General features: G+C 45.3%; 1 protein-coding gene across 7 annotated transcripts in view; it reads right to left on the reverse strand.

Annotated features, from left to right (window-relative positions):
• Positions 1–4140: 4140 nt before the first annotated feature.
• LOC115309710 (band 3 anion transport protein) overlaps positions 4141–26229 on the reverse strand; it is a 235408-nt gene continuing 213319 nt past the window's right edge. For 4 of the 7 annotated variants that reach the window (XM_040504406.1, XM_040504405.1, XM_040220069.3 and 1 more), the window contains 9 exons: positions 22680–22828; positions 22411–22605; positions 22075–22326; positions 21913–22002; positions 18526–18689; positions 17576–17829; positions 11659–11828; positions 11426–11596; positions 4141–7726 (listed from right to left, as the gene is read on the reverse strand). In XM_040504406.1, the coding sequence (XP_040360340.1) occupies positions 7646–7726; positions 11426–11596; positions 11659–11828; positions 17576–17829; positions 18526–18689; positions 21913–22002; positions 22075–22326; positions 22411–22605; positions 22680–22828 (1526 nt within the window). In that variant the 3' untranslated portion in view covers positions 4141–7645. Of the gene's footprint in view, positions 7727–11425; positions 11597–11658; positions 11829–17575; positions 17830–18525; positions 18690–19620; positions 19923–21912; positions 22003–22074; positions 22606–22679; positions 22829–26229 lie in introns of those variants that run through there. The other 3 variants (XM_029967960.3, XM_029967961.4, XM_040220070.3) reach the window with 2 other exon arrangements.

A 26229-nucleotide genomic window follows, 5' to 3' on the forward strand; every position in this document is an offset into this window, starting at 1 on the left:
GGAATGCCAACTGCCATTCATTGGTTTTCACACCATAAATACGTACCAGCAATGTGCACAGGAATGCCAACTGCCGCTCATTGGTTTTCGCCCCATAAATACGAACCATCAATGTGCACAGGGGTGCCTACTGCTGCTCACTGGTTTTCGCCCCACAAATACATACCATCAATGTGCACAGGGGTGCCAATTGCCGCTCATTGGTTTTCGCCCCATAAATACGTACCATCAATGTGCACAGGGGTGCCGATTGCCGCTCATTGGTTTTTGCCCCATAAATACGTACCATCAACGTGCACAGGAATGCCAACTGCCGCTCATTGGTTTTCGCCCCATAAATACAAACCATCAATGTGCACAGGGGTGCCAATTGCCGCTCATTGGTTTTTGCCCCATAAATACGAACCATCAATGTGCACAGGGTGCCAACTGCTGCTCATTGGTTTTTGCCCCACAAATACGTACCATCAATGTGCACAGGGGTGCCAATTGACGCTCATTGGTTTTCACCCCATAAATATGTACCATCGATGTGCACAGGGTTGCCAATTTCCGCTCATTGGTTTTTGCCCCATAAATACGTACCATCAATGTGCACAGGAATGCCAACTGCCGCTAATTGGTTTTCGCCCCATAAATACGTACCATCAATGTGCACAGGGGTTCCAATTGCCGCTCATAGGTTTTTGCCCCATAAATACGAACCATCAATGTGCACAGGGGTGCCAACTGCTGCTCATTGGTTTTCGCCCCATAAATACGTACCATCAATGTGCACAGGTGTGCCAATTGCCGCTCATTGGTTTTTGCCCCATAAATACGTACCATCAACGTGCACAGGAATGCCAACTGCCGCTCATTGGTTTTCGCCTGATAAATACGAACCATCAATGTGCACAGGGGTGCCAATTGCCGCTCATTGGTTTTCGCCCCATAAATACGTACCATCAATGTGCACAGGAATGCTAACTGCCGCTCATTGGTTTTTGCCCCGTAAATACGAACCATCAATGTGCACAGGGGTGCCAACTGCTGCTCATTGGTTTTTGCCCCACAAATACGTACCATCAATGTGCACAGGGGTGCCAATTGACGCTCATTGGTTTTCACCCCATAAATACGTACCATCAATGTGCACAGGGGTGCCAATTTCTGCTCATTGGTTTTTGCCCCATAAATACGTACCATCAATGTGCACAGGAATGCCAACTGCCGCTCATTGGTTTTCGCCCCATAAATACGAACCATCAATGTGCACAGGGGTGCCAACTGCTGCTCATTGGTTTTTGCCCCACAAATACGTACCATCAATGTGCACAGGGGTGCCAATTGACGCTCATTGGTTTTCACCCCATAAATACGTACCATCAATGTGCACAGGGGTGCCAATTTCCGCTCATTGGTTTTTGCCCCATAAATACGTACCATCAATGTGCACAGGAATGCCAACTGCCGCTCATTGGTTTTCGCCCCATAAATACAAACCATCAATGTGCACAGGGGTGCCAACTGCTACTCATTGGTTTTCGCCCCACAAATACGTACCATCAATATGCACAGGGGTGCCAATTGACGCTCATTGGTTTTCACCCCATAAATACATACCATCAATGTGCACAGGAATGCCAATTGCTGCTCATTGGTTTTCGCCCCATAAATACGTACCATCAATGTGCACAGGGGTGCCAATTTCCACTCATTGGTTTTCACCCCATAAATACGAACCATCAATGTGCACAGGGGTGCCAATTGCCGCTCATTGGTTTTCGCCCCATAAATACGAACCATCAATGTGCACAGGGGTGCCAACTGCTGCTCATTGGTTTTTGCCCCACAAATACGTACCATCAATGTGCACAGGGGTGCCAATTGACGCTCATTGGTTTTCACCCCATAAATACGTACCATCAATATGCACAGGAGTGCCAATTTCCGCTCATTGGTTTTTGACCCATAAATACGTACCATCAATGTGCACAGGAATGCCAACTGCCGCTCATTGGTTTTCGCCCCATAAATACGAACCATCAATGTGCACAGGGGTGCCAACTGCTGCTCATTGGTTTTCGCCCCACAAATACGTACCATCAATGTGCACAGGGGTGCCAACTGCTGCTCATTGGTTTTCACCCCATAAATACGAACCATCAATGTGCACAGGGGTGCCAATTGCCGCTCATTGGTTTTCGCCCCACAAATACGTACCATCAATGTGCACAGGAATGCTAACTGCCGCTCATTGGTTTTTGCCCCATAAATACAAACCATCAATGTGCACAGGGGTGCCAACTGCTGCTCATTGGTTTTTGCCCCACAAATACGTACCATCAATGTGCGCAGGGGTGCCAATTGACGCTCATTGGTTTTCACCCCACAAATACGTACCATCAATGTGCACAGGGGTGCCAATTTCCGCTCATTGGTTTTTGCCCCATAAATACGTACCATCAATGTGCACAGGAATGCCAACTGCCGCTCATTGGTTTTCGCCCCATAAATACGAACCATCAATGTGCACAGGGGTGCCAATTGCCGCTCATTGGTTTTCGCCCCATAAATACGTACCATCAATGTGCACAGGGGTGCCAATTGCCGCTCATTGGTTTTCGCCCCTTAAATACGTACCATCAATGTGCACAGGAATGCCAACTGCTGCTCATTGGTTTTCGCCCCATAAATACAAACCATCAATGTGCACAGGGGTGCCAATTGCCGCTCATTGGTTTTCGCCACATAAATACATACCATCAATGTGCACAGGAATGCCCAACTGCCACTCATTGGTTTTCGCCCTATAAATACGTACCATCAATGTGCACAGGAATGCCAATTGCTGCTCATTGGTTTTCGCCCCATAAATACATACCATCAATGTGCACAGGGGTGCCAATTTCCGCTCATTGGTTTTTGCCCCATAAATACGTACCATCAATGTGCACAGAAATGCCAACTGCCGCTCATTGGTTTTCGCCCCATAAATACGTACCATCAATGTGCACAGGAATGCCAACTGCCGCTCATTGGTTTTCGCCCCATAAATACGAGCCCTCAATGTGCACAGGGGTGCTAATTGCTGCTCATTGGTTTTCGACCCATGAATACCGCCAACCCAATGTGCAGAGGGGTGTCTGTCGCCAATTGCCACTCATTGGTTTTTAACCCAAAAATACCACCAACCCAATGTGCACAGGAGCACCTGTTGCATATTGCTGCTCATTGTTTTTTTTTCTGTTTCCATAACTACCATCAACCCTATGTGCACAAGAGCACCTGTTGCCAAATGCTGCTTATTGGTTTTTGCCCCATAAATACCCTCAATGCAATGGGCACTGGGGTACCTGTTGCCAATTGTCGCTCATTGGTTTTTGTCTCAAATATACCATCAGCCCAATGTGAATTTCCTAAAGGATTACCAATTAGTGCACATAGGTTTTTGTTCCATAAATGTATATTGCTCAATGTGCCTGCACCTACAGTTGCACATTGGTTCACTGTGAATTTTGGCCTCATTTCTATTGGCCCATTTCCAGCAGGGTATGTTCAAAATAATTTATTTTGGAAAAAGTACTTTGGTTATAGGGTTAGATCTTTCTGACAGCATCCCTCACTAGTTCTGCAAGTGCTAGGAATGACAATGGGTACGCATAGTTTGCATCCAGCTACGTCAGCAAATATGCCCGCACTCAGGTTTACGGCAGTCTTTTGGCTGTGCACAAATAGGGAAGATGTCAATGTTAATTTCACATATGCAAGCAACGGACTTTGCACCAAAGTAGAACATTGCAAGCATTTTAGGTATGAAGCAATACAAACAGAGCTGCACTAGATTCGTACAGTAAAACAAGTATTTTCTAGTCTTTTTTTAACCTTTCTATTTCTAGGCACCTTTACAACAGTCAATTTAGTCATATTAGAATAGCAAACTTTTGGTTTCTAGCTGCGGCCATCAATTGCATGCATGTCCAAGCACTTAGGGTTCTGCATCCTCAAGAAATTGTGAAATTAAACCTTAACGAATTTTAAGCCACAGTTGCACCGATTGATTTTCTGGTGAACATTGTTGATGTGATAATGAAGCATACTAATGGAAGTTGCTTCTCCACTTTGGCAACTTTGCCCTGCTCAAGCAAAACAGCACTGTACATAATAAAATCATTTATTAAAACAATGCAAAAATAGTTAAATATCAACATTGCATTCACAAAGTAGCTTTAAAACTTGCTCTTGAGACGCTGTACCATTGGAGACTTGCAATCCAAGCTAACAAGATTGCTGCATTAGCACTCTTGCCGACAAATGATGGGCACCTACATCGAAAGCCATTTTCACTGTACAGCAGTCAATACAGCTAGAGTTACTCGTGCACTACAGCTATGGTAGCCGCAGTTTTCCCCCATTGTCCAATGCTCTCATGGTGGTGATTAGCATCACCGGAAACTCGCTTAAGCAGATGCATCAATGTATATGGCTAAACCCTTTGAATCAGGCAGCAGCTTGCACCACCTTGCCAGTTTTAATGACAGCTGCCAATGTACATATACAATTAAGGTTTTATTCGAAAAGTACTATTTGCATCAGTGGCTGTTAGGTGCCACTATTTGGTTGCTTAGAGCTTCACGAGCACTCCTAACGTTTGTGAAATGCAACATCTCGAGTTATAGATGCGATGTTATGAGACTGGTAGTATTTGTCTGGATCTGTTTCGGGAGGATGAAAAGTGCCTTCAGGATTTTCGTTTCGGCACATCAACAGAATTTACCGACAAATGGCAATGCTATGCAGCAATACAACTGAAAAGACGTTGCTCCGACCGTAGCTCATTCAGTGGCTCCAAGTACAGCAACACCGAATTGTAATCATAGTAATGGGCATACACCCACCAGACTGTGTTAGTACAGTAAGAAACTGGTTAGCATGCACTCTTCTACAAGAACACCATTGCAGTTGTGTCATTTGAACAAGCAAGACTTTTTATGCACATAGAAAACAACTCGGATTCCGTTTTCAATTATGCGAAACGGTGGCCGTGGTTGGCAGCTGTCGCCAAGACAATGCGAGGACGAGTACAGAGGTGCCAAAAACGCAGCTTGGGCTTTCCTGTCTCTTTGGACAACCAACAAATGCAACAATATTGGTGCTAGTTGCCTGCTGTGCTTGCTTGACATATAGCTACAGTATTTGAAGACAGCTGTGCAAGAAATTTTTTCCATTGTACAGCAAAGCAGCAAAGTTTAAAACAGGCTCCACCGCACTTCAGTAAATGTGTTAAAAAACTATGGTTGCTTCACTCTTCAAAGCCACCAGATTTCAGAATACTCAACTTGCTGCGGCTGTCCGGTACTTTGAAGCATACTCCACCACATAGTTTTGCTCGGCTAGTCGGTGCAAATAAGGCTTCAAGTTGTGGGCAACACTGTGCCGTTGCAGCGTGCAGCAGCACAGGTGCAGTGTTGCCACAACTTGAAGTTTGCGAGTCCGAACTGCCATGTCTCGCAATTTTCGGGATTCAACCTCTCAATAGCAGTGCTTGACTCTGCATGCTCCTTGGGCTTCTTGTACACTGTCTGCATTCACTGGTGCTTCATTTTTAATTCGTTAAATTGGCAGGCATGGCCAACAAATATCAGAAACCACGAAGGGTTCACAATATAAATAAGCTAATAGAGTAGAGCATCGCCAAGAGTAGTCTTGTGTAGAAAAGCTAAGTTGTGGTACGCTGTAGCACCGATGTCGTAAATGATGCAATATACATTTCTCTGGTACTTGTATGGATACAGTCAGGTAGCAATAAGGTTCCTCAAAATAGATTCTTTGTTTGTCCTTTACAGGTCTCAATCTGAAATACCTATGCAATTGAGAGCAGTTATCAGCCGCAACTGTCCCCCCTCCCTTTCCCAAAATACAGCAGACCAATTATAATCTACACATGCATTTTGCATTCCCACATACCAAGTCGTGGACATTCTAGCAACCTCAGCTGTCCTCTCACCTCCTTCCTTCCTTCCTTTCTTTCTTTCATCCCTCCCTCCCCCGTCGCAAAGAAAAAAATCCTAGCTACACCACTGCATGGGACGGCATGACATTTTACCGCAGCTTCGTGCAAAGAACTAGCGAGGCACGTGGCACAACTCAACAAACCAGCACAGATGAAAATTGACCCTATTTGATGGCTAAAACAGCAACACAAGCTTTTCCATTCATCAAAAAAATTTACTAAACAGTCCACTTTTTATTGTCTGTCAAGCAAAGGTGCACTGTATATGGGTATCCTGTAATTACAACTTCCAATAATTTCAGAAAATTTGGACAGTTTCTTCAACATTAAATTACCTGCAAGTTCACTGTACGTTCTATGATAGTTTGAGAGCCCATTGTTTTTTACCTTTGTCATAGAAGTTCGAGTTATAAATGGGTTGCATGTCTGCATACACAACATGACAAAGCTTACATGACACTGGTGCATTGTACTGGTATACAATTTAGTGCTCAACAACAAATTGCATCACTCAAGTCGATGCTCCACACAAACATGTTCCAATACACTGCAAGTAGTCCTGATAAACCTTCCAGCTGTGGAAGGTGATCATATGGGTGTTGCAATCTGCACATGCAGATCACTGAATATGGAATACGCCAAATGCACGGAATGCATGATTTACATTAATGTGCCTCCTGTAAAGAGGATGTTTCAAAAAGTATGACTAAAACCTGGCACCGTTTTTTAAACATATAAAAGCAATTTTTTTTATAAAACGTTTTTCAAACTTGTTTGGTTCCTCCCAAAAGGATAAGTTAGATGTTGCACAGCTGTTGGTAGGAAAGGAAATGCAAGAACAAAATGGTGGCACTGGTTCACACTTCAAAAGGCACACAAGTAAATGATGCACCCTTTATTTCAACCACTTGTCTGACAAACTGCTGTAAGGCGAATATTTCTTCATGAGCACTAACATTCAAGCATGAATAGCAAACAATTACAGCACCGTTTCTGCCCCCTTTGGGGTACAGTGAGGAGGCATTTCACAAAATCGCATAGTATTCAAGAACTAAAAAAACCAACAAGGCGCAACAAATGCCTCCAGCTTGGTGTTGTTCCAGACCCAAGTTTCGTAATACTCACTCTGCGCTCTCAGTTCACGGGCCCGTACGTAAGTATGTTGGTCAGCTAACCTCTACCCTTTATGCTTTTAAGAAATATCACAAAGGCCCACTCTGGTTAAGCACAGATAATGGACCCTAGGCATATTATGGGCACATCGTAGAGTCACACAACCTGCATGCGTAAAGGGTGAAATCACCCTCTTACCGGTCTCTTTAAGTTGGCTTTCTAACACTCAAAATATCTTGCCACAGACTCTATAGTAGAAAAGCGCGAGAGCTGTCCACCCCTACTGGGCGGCTAGCTCATCATGGCACTTAGCTCATATATAATGTGTATAGATACAGAACAACTGAACAGAAAGAACAAGCATAACATATGTGTATACGTAGGTTAACAAGTTTAGTCATGGTTAAGGCTTAACAAACAAACAAGACGGTTCTCAATGATAGCTGCTGGAACAGTGATCAGATCGTGAGCCTTGCTCTATGGTTAACTCTATGTGTATGTACAGGTTGATGAAGAATGATATGCCCTGGGGGCAGTTCAGCTGGGCAGGATCGTCTGCTGGTAGAAGTCAGGGTCATCCTCCTCGTCAGACTGCAGGCCTCCATCGTCGCCGTCCAGCTGCGGGGAGAGTGCAGTGAGCTGCGCCCCGGGAGCACTCGCACCCACCCATCGCAGAAGGCTGTGCCCCCACGGAAACGCCACAGCCCCTAACAGGTAAGCTCACTCCAAAAGCGCTTCCCAACCAGTTTTAATCAAAGTATTTTCTCGTCAGAAATTAATTTCTTACATCCCTTTCCATTTGTACAATGACACGAGTGTCCAGCATTAACCAGCAGTGCCGCCACCCTTTGCATGGCAACACTGTCTCGCACCAAGTTTTCGCAGTTTCGGGCAGTCACAAACCCACCACCCCACAGCACCTTAAAGGGCAACTCCACTCCATTTTTACAATTTTTGGGTTATGATCTGTTTAGTCGAAGCCGGCCGCCCTGAATCACGAGATATAATTTGTTTTTCAATAGTGTGTATAGTTTTGTAGATATCGCGAATCCAAGTATCGTTCCCGCAGCACGGCGAAACCGAAACTACCGATTGAAGCAGCTTGGCAACACTGATACTAGCGGCGCGTCGTCGGCATGACCTAGTTCTGGTCCCGCGCTTCTCAGCCGACGCGCCGACAAGGTCGGCTCAATCGCACGTGGAGTTTCAAAACAGAAGGTTAGATGCACATTTTCTTTTTTTTACCGCTTCACTTTGTTAAAATGCACCAAATGTAGTAAGTTTTAGTGTGTATTTATAAATTTGCCTGGCCGAAAAGCGAATCCGACTGCTTTAAATATGACGCGGTCGGTGCCGGCGCAGCGTGACTGTATTTGTTTTTTGCTCGCGGACCGAGAGAAAACGAAATAACGGGAGATAGATGGACAGATCTATCCACAAGTGGTCTAAGTTGCTAAGCTAAGGTGCCTTTATGTGCACACTAGTTAGATCAGCCGCGACCTGCTGCGTCCGGCCGATCGTGCTGGAGCAGCCGGCGGATGGTACGCGAACAGCGACGGCACCGCATCATTCTTCAAAGACGCATGTTTCGTGGAGAAACCCGCAACAGTCAGCAGCCGCAGATCCCGTTTGTAGGTGTCTGACGTAAAGTGCTGGGAGCAGAGCTTCGCGTTGGAGCTCAGGGTCAACGGTCTTCCGAAGTCTATCCGGCGAACGGCACCGACCCACACCTTGTGCCTCTTACGGTCTCTTGGGAACTGGTGGAACCGTAGCTCCGGGTTGCGCACCGGGTTTTTGGTGCAACCCAGGCCACTACAAATCCTGCTCGACATTGCCCAACGCGAGTACGGCGAGTCTCTCCGGCTCCACGACGCGCGCGTGAGCGAGCGGCACCGCTTTGCTCTCTTCCGCGCTGTCGCGGAAGCAATGCTGGAGTTAAAGGAACTGCCTGGAGGCTAATAAAAATAGGGTAACACAAAATAATGTGGTAAACACCTCGTGCCGTCAGCAGAATCGCAGAATGCCACGGGAAACGAAGCGCTCGCGGCGTCCGTACGAGAGCGTAGGACTAGAACTACGTCATTGCCCAGTGTTGCTTCACTAGCTCACCCGGTGCCAGCGTTGCTCACCCGCTTTCGGGCCGCTAACCTAGCCGGGAGAACATTTTTAATATTGGTTTTAATCGATAACGCGGCGTCGGTTTGACGTAATATTTTGGGTATGATCGTATTTTGACCTCCTAAAGCGATATCAGTCATTTCGATAGGGTCGACTTTTTGAGTGGAGTTGCCCTTTAAAGGGACACTGACAGGGTATTTATGCTCGCCGAGGTTTTTAGTTGTACGTGACATATGAGAGCTCAACTACCCAGAACAGAATTTGCGGCTCGAAATTCGGTTCTTTCCGCCCGAAAATCGCCGATCAAGAACTGGTCGGTTCAAGTCTCGCTCACTCTCTTTTTCGCGGTCACGGGCTGTTTTCTAAGGTATCGATGCGACCACCAAATTTAATCAAAGTCGTGGGTCACTGAAGGCACACACTCAATATTAAAAATAGAAAAAAATATGAAACCCACTTTTTGTGGCTTCTAAAAAGCTGTAAATACGTTGATTGAAAAAAAAAGTTCCACAGACAACCGGAAGCATTCTGTGCGTTCGTCGTTTCGCGTATCGTGGGTCTCGCGGGGACGGCGATATGGCAACGGACGACGGGCGTGGGACCTCTATTTCAGAACTGTCGTTCGCGGTACCGGCGAATTCTGTCTGCCGTTAAAAGAGAAATTTGGGACTGATCAAAAGAATTGGTATTTATCCCGTACGACACGCCCGGCCACCAAGCCGATTTGCACGAAGACGTCGCCGAGCCGTCGCTCCCTTCTCGTGGCTGAAGACATCGCTCGCGCAAACGTCAAGCACGACGTGTCTACTTCGAGTTGAATATGCACGCGTACGATTTCTTTACTAGGTGCGAATGTCCCCAAAGCGTGGTGCTTCCCGACTTCAACCCGGAAGTGCTTTTGCTAGAGAAAACTCGACAGCCAACTTTCCAACTTAGTTTACCGGCTGAATTGTTACTAAGGAAAGAGATCCTCCAGGATCGAGATGTCCCACTAGCTCAGCGGGAAAGACGTCCGGTTCACACACGGTAGGACCGAATTCGATCCCCTGTGAAATTTTTTTTTTTTTTCAAACATTTTTTGATGTTTACATATCTTTTTTTTTTTTGAAACAAACAAACAAATAACAAACAAATGTTGTGGACGATACTTCGCTGAATATAAATGGTATGGGATTTTCGTTTTGACACCTGCAAACTCAATGTAATCACTTTCCACAAAATGCAAGGAGCATATAAGTCAGGTAGCGTCCGCTTTCCGAGGTGCCCGTAAATGTTCTACAGGAATTGCAGTCAGCCATTGGTCCCGATCCCGTTGATCTTTCGGAAACTCTGTCGCACAATGCCACTTTTTTTCGGATGCAGGACATGTGAGCCAGCTCTTCACGCAACATCTTGGGTGTATTCTTCTCAGAGCCGATCATGGAAATTCACCACGGGCACTCACTACTCATCTCCAACTCCTCAATGTACAAAACAACTCATCTTGGAGTACAGAACAACGAGCGGAACAAACATAACTGCAAAAGAATCGCAGGGCGAGCAGTTCCCGCACGCCGCATCGCACGCCGTATGTCGTGTCGTCTGCTACGGAGAGGAGAGAAAAAAACAAAAAAACGCACGGTCGGGTGTAGCCACGTGACTTCCGCCACTCACTCTCTTCTCTCCACTTCTCCGACCTCCGTCGGGTTTCGGTTTCGGTTTCAAGCAGTTGCGTCTTTTGGCTTTATTAAAAAAATATGCTACTCTGTTGCAAAATATTAATTGGGTAGTCCTCCGACACCATAATAAAGCGCCTGGCAAAAAACAAAAAAAATTTTTTGGGGGGTGTCAGTGTCCCTTTAAGTCATAAAAGTATCAGGCCACACCATTGTTTGTTGTGTGCCAGCTAGGGCCATCTCACATTTTAAAGGCTATAGCACATTTCTGGCACCACACTGGCGGCAGATCAGAAACGAGGGAAGCTCAGCTACACTTTGGTAATACTGCAGTGCAGTTTCTATTGTACACAGAAAAATAAAACTAGAGCATGTAAAAAAGTAAAAGCACTATGTTCTATTTTATGTGTGTGTGCTGAATTTACCAATAAGTGACGCTTTCAGTACAGAAAAGCTTGCACCACCAGGTTGTGGGGGAAGCATACTCCACGAAGCTAAATGATGAACTGCAGAAGTTGACACACAATGAGCGGCTGCTACTCACACATTCGAGTTCTTTCTCCGTGAACAGGTACTTGAGTTGGAGACGGAGGGGAATCATAAGGAGCAAGACGAAAGGGAATGCCAGGGCTAGTGACGACGACTTCACTGCCCATAAAAGGATGAGACAGACAACCTGGATCACCGTGTACAGGTGCATTTTGGTGGCCTTGACCTGCAAGTCAACACAAAGGAGTGAGCTTTCGCCAGAAGGCACCAAAGAAGATATGCACTTGCCTTCTGTGCATAAGGCACGCTGGGGAAGTGTTTGGTGGGCTTGAAGAATAGGATGATGCGTTCGAAGAGCTGGATCCCAATCATGGAAGTGATGCCCATGTAGAGGAACACGCCGAACAGCACGGCTACAGGCACTTCCCGAAGCAGCGGACTCATGAACACCGAAAGACCTGCACAAAAAGCCAGAGGCTTTCCGTCACAACTAAAGCACAAGAACCTGGCCACCGATTCATTCATTTGGTGAACTCCTCAAAGTATTTCCAATTCTACAACAATGAGACACATTTTGTGAATGTTGGGTACCGTATTTTCCGAACTATAGGTCGCACCCTTGTATAAGTCGCATATCCGTATATTGAGCAGTTTTCGCAGAAACGGTGTATACTAAGCCACACCTTTGTATAGGCAAGTCCTACCTCTTACTTCTTCATGCAATGAATTTTTTTTTTTTTTTTCTATGCGCATCGGTATTGCTAAATCAAAGTTTCACACAATCGGCGCGCATCGGTACCACGAAATCGAAATTTCGCACAATCGGTCAGTTCACATGTACCGTTCGACGCGCAAACTCTTCGACGTTTCGACTCTCGAGAAATGCCCATAGCACGCAGCACTGTCTGGTAGGGTCAATCAAGTGTTTTGCAGCAAAAGGATGTAAAACATACAAATAAGAAGGTAGTCGGCTTTATTCAAGTGTACACATGCTGAGCGAACAAAAGTTTAACTTGCCAGACACTCATGAACCAAGCTTTGGAGCACTAAGCCTAGTCTAGGAAGGACAAGTCACAAAGACAACATGAGCATCAACCCACAGGCAGATCATGACTAAAAGGGTGCCGGCAGCACGAAGCCTCAATGGGCGACAATGGTAGGACGAGGCAATCACATTGCTTACCTGATTAACCATGCGACTGATCGCAAACAATCATACTTCACATGAAAACATTTTACAGATGAACAAGTACTTATCTTAAGGCGACGTTTCAGTAGGTATCCTTCATTAGATAGGGAATAACATCTGCAATTTTAGCGCACGCAAGTGCTAAATTTAGCACTTGCGTTAGCACACGCTACGCAAGTGTTTTAGGATAACGTTTCTACACCACGACGCAAAAGCCCAAACATCTCACACTTGCCGTGCCACCAAGATAGTCGCAATTTTTATTTCACACACGAAATGCTGCAAATTGAGAAAAAACAAGTTTTTGGGTCCACAGTAACCTTTTAGATTTGTTTAAGCATAAGAATGCGATGACACCGGTTAACCGGCCATATCCGCTTGCGTCTCCTCGGCAAGAGAAGTGTCGTGTACTTACTAACATTCGCACACCATACCTTCGCCGAGAAATGTTCGCGCATCGCAAGCATCAAGTTGCCGGTGATCATTGCCCGCCTTACTGGGTTTTCCAAACCAAGTGCAATGTCATCCCATATTGAAAATTAGTCGCAAGGATGCCGCCGACGTCGTGCTCACGACGCCGCCACACCGCCAAAGCGGCCGCAGCCATGGTCCTTGGAGCCGCCATTTTTTCACTGTGCTCTTCTTGGATTTAGCCCACTTCTCATCATGAATTCTCCTTGGAGGAGTGCAAAGACTCCTTGCGTACGCCCGGAATTTCATAAATATAGAATACGCTAAAATAGCGCACGCAAAGCACAAAATCTGGTTAGCGTTCGGTGCATGCGCAGGGGCGACGACGCTATTCTTTGCGTACGCAAAGCTTTAGCATGTGCTATTCTAAAACTCTCTATAACACCAACAGAGGAGTAGATGGAGACCGGCGAGGCAGCACGGTGGTGGCGTCGCTCAAGCATGTGTTAAGCACAGCATGTTCACGGCACCCCACTGAAACCATAGAGAGGGAAGCTAGCACCACCGGTCTTGATGGGCACTTCATGTACACGCTGGGCTCGACGAAGCGTGGAAACGTTGGCGGACAAGGCGATTTCTCACGTCATCACACAGAAACTACCGCGTACAAAAAGCGAATACTGACATAAATACCCAGAGAAACCACCGTGAGAGAAGCTCACATCACCACGCGTTTGCGACTCAACTTGACAAACAGAGAAGTGGCGCCGACAAACCTTTTTCCGGTATCGAAGGGCGCCTCACCTACACGTTTGACCCAACCAAGCGTGGGTACATTGAACAGTAGTCGGCGGAACAGGCGAATTCTCACGTCATCAGACCAAAACCACTGCGCGCAAAAGCGTATACTGACAAAAATTTTTGACAGGAAAGATGAGACTCGGCACAAAAAAATCACTCCAAGAATCAGGCAGCACTGCAGCTGGCTGACCCCGCGCGCCCATGCTCGGCGACACTGGCAGGCACCGTCGTCCTTATTGTCTCAGCGTCGGAGATGGTGCGGACAGCGTTCATTGTTTCATTCGTCAAGCACGCAAAGAGCACATGCTCAGTGGCGGGAAGGAAGCGCGCTTCGTGATTAGACACTCCCTCAGTGTAAATGCCCACGTCACAATACGGGACACGTGAAAGTTGAGATATTTGAACTCCAAATACTGGTGCCGGAACCCGTAAAAACAGAGCGGTGACATCGCACCTGGAAGCAAGCTTCCATACAGGTTCCGGCATACGAATCCGGAATACGTGTCGGTTTGGACTGCGCTTTACTGGACTGAAGCCAAAAAAATACAGAACCATGTCTGAATGAGGCAACGTTGGTAACATTCTGTAAAAGCGTTGTTCTCACTGACTTGCCGAACCACATCGAGCCGCCTTCGGGGAAACCATCAAATTCCTCGCTTCCCGAGTCTGTTATGAAAAGTGGAGAAGAGTTTGGCGACAGCAGTGCCTCCTAGAAGGGGTACAACACCACCTATGGCTACGTAGTTGCGGTGCTCTATGAAAGATGGCACGCGCTGCATAAAAAATGATGTCGCGCTGTTAAAATTTTTTAAGAACGACCCACATATAAGTTGTATCGTTGTATAAAACATATTAAAAAAAAACAAAAAAAAACGTTCAGCCTTTCCACTTTCGTGAAGAAGGAAGACCAGCGGAGCTGTACTCGATACACTGCGTGCTTCTTTGTCGTCGTCCGTTTTTCGGGCTGTTTCCTACGATGAATTCCCACCAACGCGCCCAACTATCCATTCTTCTATAATAGATGGCGGTAGCTGTCCAGGTAGGTTTGTGTCGACATACCAGACACGATCCTGGGGAACCTAGCCCTTAACAGCTCCGCTGTAAAATATTTGAAAACAAAACGAGACTTACAGAACGGAAAATACTACACTCTAAAAAAAGTTTGTGCGTCTACTTTCACGCACAACCCTCGGAGAGCCAATCACCGCAACTTACGGAGGCAGCTCAGCGAATGACAATGCTGAAACACATGTTTAGACAAAAAAACGCAGTCTGAGTCATGACATTAAGCAATGCAAAACGCCACGCTTGCATTGCTTAATGTCACAGCTCAGACTGAGTGTTTTGGTCTAAACATGTTTTGGCATCGTCATTCGCTGAGCTAACTCCGTAAGTTGCAGTGATTGGCGCTCCGAGTGTTATGCGGGAAAGCAGACGCACAGGCTTTTTTTAGAGTGTAGTACTATGGGCACACCACTATTCATTATTTTAAGTCAAAGCAAACGGCATTTAGTTCTTGTTTCAGTTCACAGCGCATTTTTTCCATTCAATATGCTCCATCTGTTCTAATAGGCCCCAAAATTCCTTGAAACTAGAATATTAAAGGAATAGTGGCCAAAGCAGGACATTAAAAAAAACTTTCAGCCTTTCCACTCTGGTGAAGAAGGAAGACCAGTGAAGCTGTACACTCGTCCCGTGTGTTTCTTCTTCGTCCTCATCTGTTTTGCATGCCGTTTCCTACGATGAATTCCCACGCATTCGCCCAACTATCGATTCTTTTATGATGGCTGAAAAGGTTGCCGCACCTATGAGCGACGGCAGCAACCAGACTGGTTGTCTGGTTGCCGCCGTCGCTCATAGATGGCGGTAGCTGTCCAGAGTTTTGTGCAGTTTTGTGTCTACATTTGTTTGGTACCGGACACGAAACTGGGGAAACTGGCCCTTAACAGCTCCGCTGTACTATATATATATATATATATATATATTATTACATTCCTCTTAAGGATCTCTCTATTCAAACAAACAGACTATACTAAGGCATATATGTGAAATTTGCTTCCACTTACTAAGAATAATTTGCTGATACCAAGAGACGAAGGCCAATATGGACAGTGAAGGAGTTTGCTGATCGACAGAACTGAGCCACTAACACTGTAAACAGTAGTCCATAAAAAAATCAGTACTAAAAAAAAAGACATTTTAGCCACATTTATCTTGCTGCACACACACTGCACAATGACAGCCCAGACACTATAGTTTTCGCTCCCAGAGATGGTACAGTGCATTCCAAATAGCTAACAAAACATAAAAGCTAAATGCAACAATTTAGTTGCAAACTACGTACAGTCGAACCTCGTTATATCGAACAGCGCGAGGACCGTGAAATAATTCAATATAACCAAAATTCTATATACAAAATCACACCAAAAACGCGCCAAAGTGCAGCGCGATTCAATCACTAAGAAGCTTGCGGCAAAAATGACTACTCATGTGAAGCATTAAGATGAACTATTTATTTCGGCGAAAAAAACTGCCGCAGCGTAGATTGCTTCTTGGAGTTGACCGCATGCCTTATTATGGCCCGCTCCACGGTCTCCAAGCAGTCCACAAGCGCCATACCACTACCGTTGGAATTGCGCTGCAGTAGCGGCATAAAAGCGTCAAAGCAGCCACAGCTCCGCCCCAAGTCGGCGAAGTTTTGTGCTTGGTGGATGAACTCGAAGTCCTTTGCTTTCTGTTGAAGCAACGGCCCCGACACCGGAATGTTCCAAGCCCTTGCATCCATAAACCACTTGTGAAGTGATCTTTCCACCTTTTCGAAAACCGGTGTCCGAACACGGTGTACGCCAGAGTACATGCTTCGTTCAGCCTTCGATTTGATGTCACTTTTCGTCTTCAGCAGCATGCTCAAATTTCTTTGCAGTATGTTGTACGCTTTGGAACGCTGGACTTCTTTTCTCTGTTTTCAACGTGGCAGATGATTTCAAGCTTCGTCGCAAACGTCAGCGGCGTACGTTTCTTTACGTTCGTTGCCATCAGTACGCCATATGCGGTTGACGCAACGTCAGAGGAATGAACCCGGAGGAACGAAACTGCGAGATCTACGCACAGCGCATGAAAATAGCGATGCTGGTGAAGCATGCTGGCGATATGATTGAGCTGACTGAGCGACTGAGCCCGTATGCCGCCAAGTCTGGATGGCGCTCCCGGCACCATAGGCATAAAGCTTTACGCAGGCATGCGCTTGTAAAAGTCGCAAACGCCTGCTGCGCCACCGCTATCCTCCGATGTGTTGCGGGAAAGCCCGCCGTATCCTTCGATGTGTTGCGGGAAAGCCTGCCGCCTGTCTCCGGAGCGCACGCTTTTCGGCGCTGCGGAGTTCGATGTATTAATTTTTTAACCGACCGAGTTCGGTATAAAAAATTTAAAATGCATGTAATTCTTATGACAGTTCGACAACGATTCAATATAAGCAATAATTCTGTATATCCGTGTTCAATATAATGAGGTTTGACTGTAGGTTGCTGCATTCGCGCCGATTGCGGTGGATTAAACCAAAAGTGTAACTGGGCGTAGGTCTTTGCGAGACGAACGAGTCTCAAATTGTTGTAAAGGGTGTTTGAAAACACCAAAATGATGACAGGCACAATGACCGGTAGGAAAAAGACGACGGCAGCAAGGGCATGTGGAAAGCACGAAAACGGTCAGTTGCCTGCCGCTGCTCAGAAGCAATAGTCAGAAAACGAGCAAGAAGAGCTAGTCATCTTGGGCATTGCCCGTGACGAGGAAAGGGGGCAGACCCACCAACAAGCAGGGATACCAGGAGGTTGGTGACACGCTGCTCCTTGACGCCGATGATGTGGGGCGACTCTCCAGGTGCGTGCGTCCGGCTCATCACCGTCAGCGAGGCCAGGTGTGAGACCGAGCGCACCGTGGCCGCACACATCCAGGGAGCCCCGATGAATGCACAGCCCAACTCCATGTAGCAGATGAGCAGCAGGTCCAGGTGAAAGCCGGAGCCCTTCTGCAGCTTGCGCTCCTTCTTGCTCAGGATCAATCTGGCCAAGAGACAGACCGGCTTTATTAACAATGCTGCCGGGTGAACGATCCACAGTTACCAACACGCTTCTCCATCACCAACTAGCGATGGCACAATTGTCGACACACGATTGCACCAAGCACAGTAACCAAGTTTTGTCCATGGTTACGAGCAGATTTGGTTGGATGTCTGGCAAGTGGAATAATTTCAGCTATGCATCTTCCTTAGACATTGTGCGATGAAAAACACCCAAAACTGTGCCAAATTTTTTTCAGCAGTGATGCGTAACAGCATTTTTCCGTGTGCTAACTAGGCCTCACAACAGATCTCATTGCTCCTTATAAATTTGTGCTTTTACGGCAAGCGAAATGCATAACGATTATCTCTGCGGCAATTGTGATTGAACGAGTCAATCTAACAATAAATTGGTGTGCACGAGCACACTTCTTGTGCAATAACCGACGACCACCAAATTTTGTTCTGGTAACTATGGCGAACTCAATGCTAACGCATCCCATCATGATAAAGGGACGTTACACTTCCAGATACCACCGCCAACAGCCCAAAGAACTCGCACGATAGTGCATTTAAGAGCTGCAGCTAGGGGCAAGCGAAGAGTGTCTCAACAATTCCCAGTTTTCTGAGAGAGGCATTCTGAAGAACACACCCAAAATGGCGCCCTTAAGAACCCCAGAGTCCTGTGCGACATACTTACTCGCAAATCTCGATCTCAAGAAACATGAGTATGAAGACCAGCAGGGCTCCAATGGCCGCCACAAAAATGTGCCACCAAACAAAAGGGTGCGTCGAACTGACTGGCGAGATGATCCAACCACGTGTTTCATTGCTGGTGCTTAGGCCATTGGGAACCTGTAACTTCTGCCAAAGAAAAAAAAAAGAAAAACCCACATACAACTTTACTGCAACATCAACTAGACCCAGAAGTTTGTGCACCAACAAACTCTTCTGTGACGCAAAATGTATCATAGTTATGGGTAAGTCGCAGACTTCCAAGTTTTAAACGAAAAAATAGTGGTTAATACTATCTGCCTGCAATGAATATATAAATAGATAAACACCAAGGAAACGCCAATTGCCTCTCACTGGCTAAATGACAGTTGGGGGAACAACCAACATTGTGCCCCAAATTGCAATACTATACTATAATTTGCATGAACTATTTATGTTATGCTGTCAGGCCAGCATATCTTTAGCAGTGCTCCAATGCTGTCAAGGCTACTTGGACAGCGTGACAAAGTGTGAGCATGTGCGAAAGAGATGCAAAGGAAGACATGTCCTCTCGCAGCAGTGCAGGGCTGTAGCACTGTGGGAGCCATGCTAGCCTTGACAAAGTAGCACAAAATAGTTGACGCCGGGTATAGAGAAGTTTCATAATTTTTGCAACTGTTATTATAGGATATACAGCCAATGAATAATAAAAGCTATGCTTTATCAGGCAAAGTGAAATTCATTTTTTTTATTTTGCCCTTGCAGCATTTAGCGAGTCTTTTCATTAATAATCACAGAGTGCGGTGTCGGCGTTTTACAAAGTCACTGAAAACCACTAACAGTGATTCTCTAGCCAGTTTAAGGTTTGGAGCAATGTTTGGAGCAGTTTTGTATTGTAAAAATTTATATTTTGGAGCAACATAAATATAATTTTGCAGCAGTTTGGAGCAGCTTTCTATTAGTGATAGCAGCATGCAGTTGTATAATCACTACTGCGTGATACAAATTAACATCCTACGTTAGCAGCAGTTCTGCTCTGTCTAAACAGTCCCCCTGCAGTTGTGAAAAAAATTCCCCAAAAAATACACGCTAATTTCACAAAAGCTTTAATGTCAAATTTGTTTTCTGTTTGGTCTCATTAATACTGTTAGCGATGTGCACGATCAAAGGCGTCGCTGTAGTCAACTTTCCATGATTGGCCAAACCACGGGCAAAAAGAGCATTGTCACACTGTCAACTTCGACGGTGCTGGTACTCGTGGCTCATGCTTCCACTGTGCTTTTTAAACACACTATCAAACTTTTCGTCGCAAATGATAGAAAGAAACCAGGGTCACAACTCAGGACGTCATGGCAAGGGCAATTCTGATCGGGGCGTCGCAGACTGAAACCATAAGAAGGCACCATCGAGACATCTTGGCACTAATAGTGGAGAAAAGTGAGCAGGCTTCATGCAAGGCAGGTATTGGGGAGTTTTCATGGACTGTTTTCCCCCTCCATTAAAGCTCTCTGCAATGAAGGTACTGCTACTGCACATGCGTGTCACTAGCCTTATCAGTTCAGGGCCTCTCTCGTAGCAGGTTGTAAAGAGCACTGCGGGACAGTGGAATCAGTATTATGGAAACTCCCCATTAGTATCAACAAGAAATCGGTGTATAGTGTCAATTTAGGCTCCAATTTGCACTATATACCTACTACACAGATTTCTCGAGACACACAAAAACCAGTATTTTCCCGAGATGAGATAATATGATTTGCAACAAGCAATTTATTTACACTGGCACCTCCTTGCAGCTAAAACTGCACCTTTGAGTACAAAATATTGTGATAAGCTCATCAATCTCAGAAAGTGTGCAAGCCAGAGTAGAGACAAGAGAATTAAATGCAGAGAGAGTATGATCGTGGCCATCATAGTATTTTTAAGCACATTAAGAAAGAAATCAGCTCTCAGCTAAGGCCATATTAGCTGAAGCTTAAAGCAGCTACGGTAAATTAGTGACGATTCCTGGATCGCTATCAAATTACCCCAGACACCCGATGATCCAGAACAATGGCAATTTAGTAAAAATACAGTTTTAAGCTTTATTCAGAAAACAATTGCGAGTTCCTGTTCCTTAACACAGAGAAGCATTAATGACGAGTATGGTGCATTCGCACGGAGATGTTTCTCCCCGGAAAGGAGCGAACATAGTCATGTTTTGAGGTCACGTGCGCCAGGTTGCGGTCCCCACCTCGCGGAGGGCGCATGAGAAACTGTTGCCGCACTACAGATTCTCCAACCACTCCCTGGACTCCCAGGGAACCCTCACCCCAAAACCAGTTTAGGGTTTTGGGCTCTAACGCATTAAATCAGAACTGTCTATAAGGGGTGACAGGTCTTTGAAGCCAAAAAAATTACAAAAACTTAATTCTTTTGAAAATGGCAACGTTGACCTCTACAGCTGTTGTTCCTCTGGATCTACCAGTTTATAAATTTAATGGATGAATATTTGAGCTATAAATCAATTTACAATGTCTATGCGGGCTGAATGTGCATTGAAGTTGACTCTACGACACTGTTTTCACAATTTTTGGACTCATCGAAAATTTGCAGGTGAAACATCTCAGCATCTAGGGCAGATAGAAATAGACTTTCCTGAAACATGTAGCTAAATATGTGAAGCATGCAATGTTGAAAGAAAATTTTTAATATTGATCTAGGAATTTTTGAAGTGATCTTTTGTTTTATTATTTGTCAGCCACACATTGACCTGTGAACTTCAATGTATGGTAAAATCACTAATAATGGGTTAATCTTAAAAGTACTTCCAACATTGTTTTCTCTACACTTCATAGTATCTAGCCATGTGTTAAAGGGGATGTTTTTCCCTATTGTTCCTCCAAACAAAGGCAGACAAGTATTAATTACCTTGAGGACAATTCTACTGAATAAGAAAATGACCAGACATTTGAAATTTGCACAAAAAGCTGAACAACCTTGTGCAGTTTCATTGGGTTTGGTCATAAAACAGAAAAAGAAAAAGCTCCAAGACCAGTGTCCCCCCTTAAGGGAAAATGGCATGAATTAACATTTCTATGAAGCATTCAGCATTCTACGATATAATTGTGTCTGATTGAGCATTTGACTGATAAACACCCTCACAGCATATACTATCTAGACCCAAACAGGACTCTTCATACACAAAGCCGCAGAAGGTGTGCAAGGAAGTAACGACTTTCCTGGCTGGTTACTTTCTGGCCCAATTCTCCCAATAAATTTCCCCAGATCTGTTCAGGCTTGGTAACGTTCCCAGAAAATCGAAGGCGCCCCAGAAATTGACTTCAACTCGCAGGTCCCCCAAGACCAGCCCGATGCCCGGGTCTCTCTTCCTCACCTGCGAGTATGTGTTGGGAATGAAGAAGTCCACCGTGACGACAAGAATGATGGCAATCGGAATGCCAAAGTCGCCCAAAGCTCTTCGTGCCTGCCGGAGAAAGAAAAGAAAAAAAAAAAGGTGAGAAAAGTGACGGTGGCATAGTGCTTGTTGCCCACTCACGTTTCGGCCCAGAAAGCTGCTGTTGCGAAACTTCCGCAGAAAGTCCGCCAAAAAGAAGGTTGAAAACATCAAGATCAACGAAAGGAGTGCCGTGTTTGGCTGGCGCATCGGAGGCACATCTAGAATAAAGTCATCTTCCATGGTCCAGTTGGAGAGAGAGTAGTTGGCGAGCGAGTAGTTTGCACCGGTAAAATCACTCGTCGAGTTATCACAGTAGGCATTCCCTGAAAGCAGAGGATGAGTAACGAATATCTGAAACAGAGACGGCACTTTATCAAGGTCTGCATCACGGGGCAGCGGCAATGAACCAAAAAGGAAAAGCAAAAGCTGGCTCACCATGTATAACTTATAAAATGACTCGTATATGTACAGCAGAGAGATGAGCGACGCAAAAATCTCCTGGGTGAAGCGGGTGAAAAATCGGACGAGCGCGCTTCCCTCAAAGGCCACCACCAAGGTTGCCAAAACAGCAATCCACATCCCAATCCACACCCTGATTGCCAGAAATTCTATATCATTTTCCTTGCAAAACTGAAAAAAAAAAACGCAAAAAAGACAATGTGGTTTGTTAGCGAGAAAGGCGACAAAAGGGAGCAACAACTTACTGCATACAGTAGTTCGTCAAATAGGAGTACTGGCCCGGTGACACCAATGATCACCAGGGGCTGGCCGGAGAGGAGAGAAAACAAAACGCCAGTGGCACAGGTCGCAACCAAGGTCTCGGACACTCCGATCAGGTTGCTGGTCTTGTCGCCTGACAAAAAGCAAGGGAGGCACATCTTGAGATGACCGCAAAGTGGTCCAGAGGATCGACCATCCAGTGGGAATGGACAAGTCGACAAAGACCGCAAGTGCCCCATCAAGAGTAAGACAAATGCTAGCCCACTGATCTCTATAATAGGGAGCTGGATGGCACTAGCCGCTCTGTGAGCAGTGTGCAAGTGAAGCCACCGGAAGTTTGATGCTCGTCCCGGAAGTCGGGCATCTGCTGGGCTTCTTAGCACATTCAGTCGATGTTTTGGTCCATACTCCGGTGTCTGAGTGGGTTTCAATAATCATGCTCCGAATTAAACCCCGAAAATTAGGCATTTAAGCTTGGGACATATGGACACTTGATCAACTAGAATCTCAAAATGTTTACATTGAATGGCTTCCCATGATACTTCTCAGGTCTGCATGCGTTCTTAAGCAACAAGCAGGCTCTCTTGAGGTGACTAGCGAAAATCCAGCGCCCTCGATGCTTTTCGAACCAGCGCTCGGAAGGGTTACAAAGCCTACCAAGCTCTCACTTCTGGGACAAACAGCTTACTTCCAGTGACTTCAGTCCCGCGTGCTCGACTTGTCATCCAGGCCCCTATAGCAGAGATCAATCAGTGTGCTAGCCCTTATGTCTGGAGAAATACACACTTTTGACGAGTCGCATGAACCACTCACTTGTCAAAGCAATCAATTTTTTAGTCCAGATCACACTGACTGGGACTGACAACAGATCAAACACGAGTTTACATTAAATCACGATCCGAGAAGAACACTCTTATCTATGAGGTTAGGAGTGCTTAAAACTGTTGCGGCATCTTGTCCTAGTTGCATAGAGCAACTAGTACATAACCGTCAAACTGAAAGAATTTCTGGCTCTGCTGGCATGCTGGTACTAGTGTATACACTTGAAAGTCTAACATTGCTGTTTTGGTTAATGTGCCAAGGGACTGATAAGAACGGCAGGGTGTCTCTTGAATGCCTCCAGCACACGCTTGAGCCTCACGAGAGGCCGAATTGTTACCAGAGGTACTGCAGGAAACGAAATGACAAACTTCCCTGCCATTCTCATTTTGTCAGTGACTAAATAGTGAACACTTACAAATAATCAGCAAACAGTGTTCACTATCTCATTTGCCTTCTCACTTCTAAAGTTTTCGGTTTTCCAAATAGTGACACCTCTCTATAATGAAGTTCGCTACATATAGCAAAGATATGAATATACTACAATGAAAGTGGTGTCGAGGTACGCTTGTAACTCCAATATGCAACAACCCACAAGAAATCCAACATATTTTTAGTTTTTTTTTTTTTTTTGCTCTACGAGTTGCTTTTTACTTTCGCTCCCCTCATCACAGTTCCTCCTTTTCTTTTTCGCTCGAGTTCCATTTGTTCGTTGCACTGCATGTTTGTCGACTGGTTCGTGGGTTTTGTCCTTTCCATAAAGGCCATCCTCTTCTCTGCTGGTTCGAACGCCTGTGCCACATGTCTCGCCGCTTTTGAAGGACAGGTGCACTAACTCTTCTGGTCTCCTCATCTCGGGTTAGATGTATGTACGTAGTATTATCCCCACCCAAGTCAAACAAAGCTCCTTGGAGACCCGCACCCAGTGAGAACCGGTCAAGCATTTCTTTCTTTCCCCGATCACTTTGAGAGATCTCCATCTTAGGTTACCTTCAGTCTCGGGTTATTTTTGGCTACACCTCATTTAGGAAGAAAACTTGGCCCACATGTTTCATGCCTTATCTACAACACCACGGTGGACAGCGAGTTGAGCGTGTTACTGCTCAGAGTGGTGCGTTTGACACCTGTCACGATTCTGGCAGATATGGTCGTAGAAATGTTGGCCAAAACGGCGAACGGATGCAAGGGTTGCCGTCGTTGCGGCATCCCATCTCGTGTTTCCTTTGGGTTTTGTCAACTCTCTGGCTGCAGACCAGTGGAACAGGAGTCTACTGCATATACCTTTGCTGCTGTGCCACCGCCAGGATCGTGACAGGAAACAACTTACACTTGTAATACGTCGCCAGGCGGAAACTGAGGGACCACATCGACAACGTGGTAAACACACCGGTTGGAGACTGTGTGTTTTACGAGGCACTATACACTACGAGAACCAACAAATGCAGCAAGAGCTAATAGGTACCCAACACTATTAGTGCAGATACCTATCCTGTATTGTGTCTTTGCACCAACCAGCAAACTCGGTTCCTTATTCTCTACTAATTTGGACAAGTGCTTGAAAAATAACTCGTCGTATACACTTTTTTTTTGTTGAACAAAAGTATCAGAAATGTTTCTTACGAAATACATCCGTCCCTTTTCATATGCATGTTCGCTGAAAAAGGATTCCAGTTACGATTTTAGGTAAACATTCACGCTCAATTCACGTTCAAATTAAAATACTTCTATTTTTAGACCGGGGGATGACTGCTCCTTGTACTCATACATTCTTGCCACAATGACTATGTGGAGTCACACGGACAGTTAACAACGCTACCCCTAGAGTGCCCTGTCCAGCTTCTCGGCTCATCATCTAAGCTATGTGGTCGACGGTCTGTTAAGCTCTAGGTCTGTTTAATGCCTCATTCATGTGCCTCCCATTCAGGTCGTGCAACATGGGTGAAAATAGAGCCCTTGGAATCGGATAAAGTTGCATTCAATTAACTCTCAACATGGGTTTACATCTACATTCTTCTTTACAGTTGGTACAAAACTGGTTTAGACAATTAAAAATACAAATTAACTGGAATAAGACAGCAGTCTCAGCAATCACTGACAAAAAAAAACAACCTATTTGTTGCATGTTTCTAAGAATCTATTTCTCCTCCAAGGGTGCCACAAAATTCTGTCACCTAGAGGAGGGCACACACATTGATCACCTTCTGCTCCAGCACCAAGATGAAGCTCCACCCAAAACCAAACGTCCCACAAAACACTTGTATGACCGACCTAGTATGTCTCAGTCATATGGGATCCTTTCAAAGTGTACCAGATGTGCAAATTTGAAGATTCGAGGGTTATATAAGGGTTATATATACAATCATTTGTGCAGAATGTACCGTATATTATTACAGTAGCTTTCAAATTGTGATAGATATGTAGTATCTCGCTTTTGGTTTTTTTTCGCCCTTGTACCTCTACACACCTGTACGTAACAGTCCCAAAAAAGCTAACAGTATGAATACATAAATAAATAGAAATAACAATGAATAGTCAAAGATTACTCATTCATTATTATTTCCAAAATACAGTTAAGGGGGGACATGAGTCTTTTGGATGCAAAAAATTCCTAAAACTTCATTCTCCTGAAAACGGTGATGTTGACCTCTACAGCTGTTGCTTTTTTATTTTATTTTACCAGGTTTCTAATTTCATGGATGAAAATTTGAGCTATAA

This window comes from Ixodes scapularis, unplaced genomic scaffold (genome assembly GCF_016920785.2).
Source record: "Ixodes scapularis isolate PalLabHiFi unplaced genomic scaffold, ASM1692078v2 PGA_scaffold9__187_contigs__length_104089568, whole genome shotgun sequence".
NCBI classification, from domain to species: domain Eukaryota; kingdom Metazoa; phylum Arthropoda; class Arachnida; order Ixodida; family Ixodidae; genus Ixodes; species Ixodes scapularis.